Here is a 10,191-nt window from a genome sequence, read left to right as displayed (position 1 = left end):
TCAAAGAACGTCAGATTTGTAGATATGAAAAATTTGGGATAACTCGTTTAGACGGTTAATTTAAAATGAATGGCTTAATTAACCGACACATATTGACGTAATCCTGCTTACTAGCCTAAGTAGCCTACTTATTAGTGACCCTTTGTTCATGCAGAAAGCAGCGTCATGAATCACATTTATTGGATCTCAAACAGTTAACAGTGCTGCGCGTTCACAGACATACAGCGGGAGTGCGCAGAGACGCACGGGGAACGCGAAGCCGAAGCAGATCAGACAGCAGGACGGTCGGTGAGCTGAGAGACAGACCGCACAAAGTAGTGGCGATAAAACACACCTGACCCTTTGGTTTCTGCGGCGGCGTTTTCTCCTCTTGTGGACTAACGTTACGGGAAGTTTTATTCAACAGCACAGACGCTTGGAGAGGGTCACATAGGCTGTCCACCATGTCGGGGAGCAGGGAGGAGGAGAGGAGGAAACTGGCCGACATCATCAACCACTGGAACGCCAACCGGCTCGACCTGTTCGAGATCAGCCGACCGACAGAGGTAGGAGACCAGCCTCAAGTAGCAGGAGAGGCCGCGGACACGCAGGCCCCCTCCTGAGTGAATGGGAGTCCGTAAAGCTATCACAGGCTGACACTCGTGTTGGAAATGTTGAAAGCCAAGCTGTTGTGGGCAGCGTGGTTTACTTGGTTTACTCGGTGGTAAGTCCCCTTACGTGCACGGAGAGAATGAACGCCAAACTCCATTGAAAAATCTGACGATTTACAACATCCTAACATACACAGATTGTACAACACAGGGCCTTTACTATTAATTTAACCTTTCAGCTTTCATGGCGGCTACCTAGGCAAATTAATTAATGGTCCGCACTTCAGCATTGTGTGCAGGTAAATGTCTCTATTTTTAAAGAAACATTTACTAACGTCGCTAGCTACCGCCCACAACTCTGTATTTGGGAAGTAACGAATAATTTTTAAAGTGGACAGGATACCTAAACAGCTTGTGCTTTATGTATAATAAATATCCCGAATTGAAATGACTATAATAATTTGTTGAATGTCGTGTAATGTGTTCTTGGAGACGTTTATGTCTGCGATATTGAAGCCGACACTGAATTGCCAGATTTTGAATGGAGTTTGGCGTGTTGATTGCTCCAATACAAGAGGGAACGGCACGTAATGGGGCTAGCTAGCTAGTTAGCAAGCGCTTTACCTGTAGAACAAACAGGAACCCTGACATTGTCTTAAATAAAAGAAACACTCTCGCCTGTTTATTATATTCCTTGCATATCACTAGTATTTAAACAAAAGCCCAAACTTGTAATACATCCAGCTATGCCAGTGTTAGCTGTGTGTGTTGCGTGTAGCAAGTGTGCAGTAATGCCTGCAGCGGCTAATAAACCCAGTAGCACGGTGAGGGTGTTTGATACGTTGGGCAAATAGATAAAAGCTTAAAGTATTAGCAAAAAGCTAGGTGTAAATGCTTACACCCGGTAGGGCACACAAAGCGGGAATGCTGTTAGCTTACAAGCCATAACACAGTCCTCCTGACGGTGCAATACACTGGCCATGTCATGTCGTCCTGCATTGTCCTTACAGTAGCTAGCTTGATGCGAGCTGCTTGTTTGACCAGCAATAATTTGACCCTGCAACATATTGAGGAGCAGTGCTGTAATTAAATCGCCCGTCTGGAATCAGGTTGTTTACTAATAACATGACAGGATAAGAAACTCCACCCTGCAGGCTTTCCGCTAGCTACCTACCAAAGAGCAGCTAGGTTTGATGATGTCTGTAGTCCTTAACAAGTTAGTCAATATCCATCTAACCTTACCCCTGGCTGGAGCATCTCATGGCCAAGTAGTTTTGATTTAAAGCTACAACTGTGATTGTGTCAGCTGCAGTGTTTTTAGGCGGGCAGCCCACCCCCACCTCTCCTTGGATAAGGGTGTAGGGGGGCCACAGGGTCCCCTCTCCTCTTCTTGAGCCGATTAATTTATCAGGATTGAAGCTGGCCAGCCGTTGGCCAGCGTTGTGTACTGCACACACACAATCTCTCCATTCTGTAGGCAATGATTAACCCTGTCCAGAAGTTCTCAAGGCTGTAATTCTCTCAGTGCACAAGGAGCATTGCTTCAGCGTTGCTCCCGAAGCATGCTTAGAGTGTAGTCCAGTAGAACATGATTAAATGTGAGCAGATGCGTGGCCTTCCTTGCCACACCACGCCCTGCCCATATGTCAGCTGGTAGAGCCCCCAAGCTGCACAAGTGTCCTTCAAACTGTCTAGACTGCTCCTAAGTGTCGCTGTGCATGAAATATGCTTTGCTAGATATAAAAATTTAAAATATGATCTATGATTGACACTTGTGTTGGATTTGATTTACCACACAAGATCAGAATATCTGATAATTTACATTGTTAGATTTCTGAATTTCAGACCAACCTGCCTTTGAGAGCAGTGAGATCATTCGTGTGATTAGATTAGCCATGGTTGACTGAGTAGTCTGGAGCAAAGGTTCTCAAACTTTTTAATCTTGCAAACCCAAACTGAATAAGTCCTGCTGTGGGACTTATGGTGGGGCTCATTACAGCATAACAGGTACTTGAATCACGTGGGGACTCAGAGAGGGTAGAGATTCAATAAACACTGGACTTGGCACAATAGTTGTACAGTGTTCAAACGCAGTCACATCAAGAGTTTATTTTATTTGGATAAAAAGACTGTGGGAAAGTTTGCTTTGTTTCAATTTTGTATATAGACTGTCTAGGCTCACACACTGTATGATTATAAGTGAACATAATGAAAAGGTGGAGATTTGGCAATTCACATTTCCTTTAGTTTTTGGTGTGATGTGTTTGGTGGTTTGGTGATATAGTGGGGATGAAATGTACAGGCATCTACACCATGCTTAGATTTAAATGATGTGAATAGTTGGACATGCTGCCTGTTGTTTAATTACTATCTCAAGCTCAGACAATTGTTGTTCAAAAAGGTAACATTGCAAAACTTGCTACACCACCTAAAATGATGGTGTCAGTCCTGTGTGAAGAGAACCATTATACTTTTTTAGGATTGTTAGCACAGCATCTGCAAGAACCTTTCTGCAGCTCATTGTGCTTGGAGAACTGTACATAAAGGGAAAAACTGTTGTCAAGATTGTCCTGAATACAACGTTGGATATGGAAAGAACAGCAGCTCCAAAGCAATGTTTTAGAGACCAAGGTTCAGAGCTGAAAAGCAAATGTTTATAAATTTGGAAACGGGTCCGTTTTACAAACTGTTTCTTCTTAGCCTCTTATGAAGGGAATAAGCTCCAGTACATACCGTGAAAGCTACTGTGGAGTGTTGGAGGCACATATCTAAAACACTGACACTACAGTGACACACATTGTACCGGACAAGCAGACCGTGCATTTGGTGCAAGGAACAGTACCAGATAAATGATGATAGATGATGCACATGCCTTACAAATGTCCTCATAGAGTTCAGTCACTGTGCACTCAGCCAGTATGTATCCAGTGATACAATTAGATGCAAGGAAGTGGCAGTGACAGTCTTGTAATTAGCAGGTAGTAGTACTCTTTAAGCCAATAACTACATGTAACAGTGTCATTAATCAGGCGGGTCTGACGTTTGTTATGTTGACATTTTCCTTGGCACGGGCAGTTTCAAGCTGTAGTTCAGTGGCAGGGTTGCTTCCACTATAAGTATGATTTTCCTCACTTGTGCTGCATCATGTAAATCAAGTTGTATGTTTTAAAACCACTTCTTGTAGAGTTGAGGCAAAGTCAGATGGGTTGAACTATTTATTATATTTATGTAATGCATTTAAGACAGTTTTAAAGTTCCTCCACTTGTCCTGGGTGCTGACCTAGGGAAGTTTGTCACATTTTTTCTGAGCAGCTCAACAGATGCTTACTGTTTAAAAATGGGAACAGCAGCCTTTTAGTTCGTCCAGTTCTGAATTGATCTACCTGGAACAAGACCTCCTGCACCACAAACATCACCAGTGATTCTTCAAAACCTCAGCGGGCTGTTCAGTATTTTCAGGATAAGTTATATCTATACATATACAAATTTCCAACTTTGCTTAAAATCATACTGATTTGACTTTATTGCTTATTATCCTGTAGATTACTGATCCCAAAGTGGGGTCCCTGCAGGAGCTGAAAAAGACAGAGAATTATTATTATTAGATGTAAATTGTTCAATCTAAATTTAAGATGTTTACAAGAAATAAATGCTTTTAATAGTCTTTTATTGAGCTTTTAAGTTGCAACAGAGCTAGAAATCAAGCAAATATTATGTCATATTGCATACTTTTCCTTCATTTGGCCACTGTTAGTTGAAGCTGCAGGCATCATGTTCCCCCACAGAACAACAGGCTTAATACAGTACAACAGATATTTTCTTTGTCTTATATCGGCTTAGGTAACCAGAGCAGGAAACCTTGTCTATTAATGCACACTTTTTTTACATTATGTAGCTCATACAGATACTTGAATCCTGTAAGTGTCTGTTAGTCAGACATGGACTGGGTTTGTTTTCTGGTTTTTGTTACACTGATCTGGGTTTTCTAGTTGCCAGAATTGCTGATGAATTCAATTTAGTCTTAAAACATCCTGAATTTGTCTGTGCAGATGACATAGCAATAACACTTAACGTCAGCTTTGCCTGTAATTACAATCTGCTGTGACAGAACGACACAAGTCACATGTGACACAAGTCACAAGGGCTACTATGACTCGCTGGCTGTTGATGTAGCCTCCCACCATATGACGTACAACTGGGTGAATAGATGTAGAGCAATAGCTCACACTGATTTGCTCTTAGTTTAATGGGCTTTTCTTACACTTGGAAGATTGACTCAAGAGAAAATGCGGGAATGCTGTCTTAAAAAGATGTCCCATGTTACCAGCAGAACAGAGTAAGGTGGAAAACTGTATGATTATAAATGTATTCAGCTTGTCTAAATATGGTTTTAAATAAACTCATCATCCCCATTATGTATTAGAAGTGCCGTATAGGATGACAGTGTGTTAATAAGCTGTGACATTTCGAGTATTACATCTTTATTGCAACCCAGAGAGATAAAGAGACTTAGAAACTGTGGTGGTTTGTAACATTTGCAGGCGAGTAAAAGCTGCAGGTTTATGGCAGGAGTGACCACATCTGATCAGTGGTTTCCTCACAGCACAAAACTTTCACTGGCTAGTGTTGCAGCAGCATATGGTTACTTTTTCCTCCATATGCGGAAATAAACAGCAGGATGGCGGACAGTGAAAGTATTAATTTGATTTTTTATAGAGGAAATTGTCATACCAGAGGCTTGGGGTGCATTTATGTTGCTCCTTTTGACTACAGTCATGGGCTGAACCACAAAAAGAGAGAAATTACCTTCGTCACAAATGTCTTTGGCCTTTTCTGATCATGTTAAAACTCAGAAAAAATATCATTTTCTCATAGTACTTATAATTTGAGGTGAAAGGTACTTACTAGCAGGAAGTTTGCGTCCACCTTCTTTCCCATGTGCTGTGAAACATAGCATGGAAGCAGACTGGCAGTGACATTAGCCGCCACTCTCTCCCTTTCCCTGCTGCACAGGAAGCAGGAAACTGAACAGGAAGTGTGTGTTTTGTGGAGATAGTGTGTTTCCTGTCGTCTAGGTGAAATGACGGTGTTGTTTTCAGAGTGATGCATGATCAGATTTTCTTTTATTTACTAACTAGTTCCAGATTCTACGTCTTCAAAATAACTCCTCCTACCAGTGGCTCCATGGTTGTACCTTTTTAAAAAGTCTGCCACTACTGCAAAAAGTGGCTGCAACCTACCAGTAAAAATACATCTAAATAAATATTCTCTCAAATAAAAAAATAGCAAAGCAAATATCCATTAAGGTGCAGCACTTAAGATATTAACTATGCGTAAACTGCACTGTACTTGTACCCACATTAGCAGCTTTCAGCCTCACATTAGGACTGTACAACACAAATATTCTCTCACATAAAAAATACATAATATCCATTCCACTACTTGAGCTGTGCCATTGCTGTCAAGTAATTCTCGGTCACCCTAGACATCCACCCACTCATCATGAGAGGAGCAGATGCACTGGTTAAGTTGTGGACAACTGTAGCTTGTGTTTGTTCATAAAGGGCTATTATGACTGACATACAGATGAGAGGGGACTTGGTAAGAGGGCTTGACTGCTTTCAGCGTGTTTAAAACCCATGTTCTCAACAATAAGAGTATGGCCGAATATCTGCTGCTGTTAAAACACCTAAGGTGTTTGTAATCACTTTGACCTAGGCAGTTTCTCTATATTTAGTATATGTCAATTGCCAGTTGCTTCCTTAGCAAAGGTATTTGCTTCAAACATAGCAATCTCATGAAGTGTGCAGGAGTTAATTTTTGCAATTTTTACTGAGATAAAATCTTGTGATATGTAGAATTTTACATTTTGATAGTAGCATATTTGTTTTGAGAAAATTGTATTTGGAAACTCTGAGTAGACCAAGTTTCCAGACATCATTGTCCAGTTTTGATTAACTGCAAATTACTATTGGCCTCAGTGATTTGCACATTGATCGCAAGTGCAAGAGGAGATGGATACTTCTGTATATACGGTAAAAGTTTGGCAGTCGAGTCATTGTCAAATCTGTTCGTGACTTTCACAAGACAGACCTTTAATCAGCCTTTTACTGCCCATTACAGTTCAATAGACCTCAAGGTGTCGTCTTCAAATGTCTTTGTCTGACCAACAATTTAAAACCCAGAAATTAATTTCATTGAATGACTACTTTTGCTTCAAAAATAGCTTAAACGATGAATCAGTTGTCAAAACGATGAATCAGTTGTCAAAACAACTTCTGATTCATAGTCTGTCTACTTGTTTTAGTAAATTAAGGCCAATTAAAACGATCACACAGGCATCTCTTCTTCCCTTATAGGCCTGTTTCCATGTGCACAAAGATCACTTTTCATTTAATGTGCTAAGCAATACAGTAGATCACATAGTGTAGTTTAGTAATTACTGGATGGAGCAAAATGTTACAGTGTTAGTTTGAGAGGTTTTGGAATAAGAGCATCATTGAACAGGCCCAGTGGAAAATGATACTGTTTCTTGATGGTATAGGGTCTCATTTGTAATGAAGAAAACATTTGTGACTGGCTCATATCTGCCTTTGACTAAAAAGGCAGTGTCAACTTGGTGCATAGCTGTTGTCAGCAGCAGCTGCTGGTAGTAGAAACATGTTTTACCAGCAGCATAGTGGAGGCTTGTTTAACAGACTTGAGTCTTCAGCCACAATGACAGTACCATGAGGTCACACACATGCAGTAGATGACCGCTGTGTGCATTTATCTCAGTTTGCATTGTTCTTCTGTGTGTTCATTGGCCGTGCCCTCCCTTGCTCTTTCTGTCTCTCCCTCAGCATGTCATGTGACTGCTGGCTGGCTGCATCACCATGGTAACGCTGTAGCTGTGATGAGCGCAGACTACTGGAGCTCAAAAAAAGAGGCCTCTCGCACACTCGCATCCTGTAGTTGACAGACTGGTACAAAAGAGTGTGCACTAATAAAGATTGTTGTGATTGAAGGTATTCTTAGTACAGGCTAAAGTAGCCATTACCAATTAGTTTGACAAGCGAACAGGATCTGCACAATCTACTGTCCTCTGAGTAGCAGGTGGGTACTTTGAAGCTGCTGGCTTTAAACCAAAATTTAAATCTACATCAAAGTGTTGATGTTTGCATAGGAAAAGGGGCCCACTGCACCTCACCTGAGCCTTTATGGTTACGTGAAACGCACATTTGGGCTTGTTTGAAGTTGCAGTTTGTAAAAGAACAAAGCAACATAATGGGGACTTTCAGGCAACATCCACACAAATAAGTTTTCATTTTAAAAACAGAATTATAAAGTCGTAAACAATCTCCATCTAGACATACATTTTAGCTGCATTTTAGAAATGATCTCTGAGCATACTAACACATCTGGAAACATCATTCACATAACCATTTACGTACACCGGGCGTGCAAGTTGGTTGTATGGTGGCAGAAAATGCTGTGGAGGAAGAAAATCAATGGTGAAAAGTAAAACCACAAATTTCCTGAACTGCACAACAGCAACGTTTGTAATTTGTTGTCAGTGGTTGAATTAACCAGTGGTAGTCAAGGTTCAAGGAGATCACATGACAGGAACGCATAACATCAGGGAATGGCACCTAGTGACAGCTGAGACCCATTCAATGTGAACCTGGATGTTTGCATCATTGTCTTCAAAAGGCTCAGTTTTTGCCCACCAAGACTAAAACACAGTCCTGGAGCTTTCACACTAAAATGTGGTTAGCAGTGTTTTGAAAAGTCGCATTTAGGAGTCCTAAAATGCTCGACTAATCAGGACAGTCAGGTGTAAATGTAGTAAAAGTTACATGTTTTAAAATACATTAGCGTGAAATTACTTCTTCGTTTCTGTAGTTAGAGAAGACGGAGGAGGTAGGGCTTAGCGGAGTGTTAATGGAAAAGAACATGCACACTTATCAACTGTGTGGATTAAAGTAAACACACATAGAGGCAGGTGTAAAGCTCATATCGCTAACAGTGATGTGACTTTTTCCAGTTTCAATTCTTTCATTATTCTGTGGAAACTCTATATCAGTTCTTTTAAATTCAACTGCTTTTTTAAAATTGCACTTCTGTGCATTTCTAACCAAAAATCAGCTCAGGGCAGTGCAGAGAGGGCAGAACAGCTGTTTGTTTTGATCATTTCAGTGTTTAATTTGGCCTAAGTCTTAATTCTGGCAGCCACTCTAGCCTTTGACCTTGCAAACTACTTTTACTCAACAGTAGCATAGCTGCAGTCCCAGCCACATCCGGGTGCAGGCCTGAGATAAAGCTAGCTCTGGATGTGGCTGGGAGTCCATGTCCATCTGTGTTGTTGCTGTATACATCTATCAAATGTCTATCAGCCCAGCCAGATGAAACTGTAAATGTGTTGCATGTCACATGTCATGGCCAAACACTAGGTATATCTGTGTGTGCACGTGTGAGAGTAATTGCACCACTGCGGTTCATTACGAAGCAGGGCAAAAGATCACGACCACAAGTCTTATAGCCTGTCCAGCAGACTTATGGCCCACCTCTCTCGCTCTTGCACACACACACACACACACACACACACACACACATATGACAGACAGATGGACAGACATGACTGGATGAGTAACCTTACAGTTCATTTCCACTGGTCAACCACTGCTCCACTCTACTAAATTGAGTCCTATGAAAACATCTTCAGTGTCTGTCCCTGGTTGGGCGTTTAAACGGTAGCAAGTACATGTATGTCCCTGATCACATGGTGTCATGTTCATTGTGGACTAGTGCTGGGCTGCACTTCATTCCTATAGTTTGATATCATATAAGTGAGCGATGCTGTTCTTTATGTCTTTATTCATACATCTCAGATATTTTTTCTGTAGAGTGTGAACTCACAAGTCCACTGCTGTTGTCATGCCTAATAGTCAGTTCATTCAGGCCAATCATCTTTTCACTCTGTAATCTCAGTATTTGTCAATTATAAGACTTGATTTTTGTTTTCTATAAAAGTACTCAAAATCACAAATCAAAGAAATTGCAGCTGTAAATTGCTAAACACACACAATAATCGAAAGTCATTTTATCATTAGCTTTTTTTTGTAGCGCATCAGTATCTAATCTTTTTACAGACATATAGCTCACAGTGTCAGCTGCAATTAATGCTGCTGGCCTTGGTCTATTGGCTGCTGCCTATTAAAGAGAAGGATGGGTCCACACTGGACAATCAGGATATTTATCACCACTGTTTATTTCCAACATGTTGGGAAGTCCACTCCTGTACAGTGATTGAGCCTCTATTTGGGTCATGGGGGAAACTGTTCAGATCAAGGTATGTCCATTATTAGTAAATGTAAATTAGGGATGCACAATAAATTGTTTCAGCATTGACTTTGCAATGTGTCCATGCGCAATAGTCCTGTCAGAACTGAGCACATACCTCAAATGCATCATCTGTAGCTTTTTTTTGCTGCTTGATGCAAAAAGAAAACTTGCATGGTTCTCATTTTCCATGACTACAAAATAATCTGTCTGACAGAACATAATTTACTCTGACTTAAGCATTCTTAGTTATATTAATTATATTATTATATTATATTAG

The 10,191-nt window shown here is 40.8% G+C and overlaps 1 protein-coding gene across 1 annotated transcript in view; it reads left to right on the top strand.

Annotated features, from left to right (window-relative positions):
* Window positions 1-236: 236 nt before the first annotated feature.
* Window positions 237-10,191, top strand: part of afdna (afadin, adherens junction formation factor a) — a 114,030-nt gene continuing 104,075 nt past the window's right edge. The window contains exon 1 of the mRNA XM_055016179.1: window positions 237-545. Within this exon, the coding sequence (XP_054872154.1) occupies window positions 444-545 (102 nt within the window). The 5' untranslated portion in view covers window positions 237-443. The remainder of the gene's footprint in view (window positions 546-10,191) is intronic.

This window comes from Amphiprion ocellaris, chromosome 12 (assembly GCF_022539595.1).
Source record: "Amphiprion ocellaris isolate individual 3 ecotype Okinawa chromosome 12, ASM2253959v1, whole genome shotgun sequence".
Lineage (NCBI taxonomy): Eukaryota > Metazoa > Chordata > Actinopteri > Pomacentridae > Amphiprion > Amphiprion ocellaris.
Note: the sequence above shows the minus strand (reverse complement) of the source record. Positions and strands in the feature narration are given on the sequence as shown.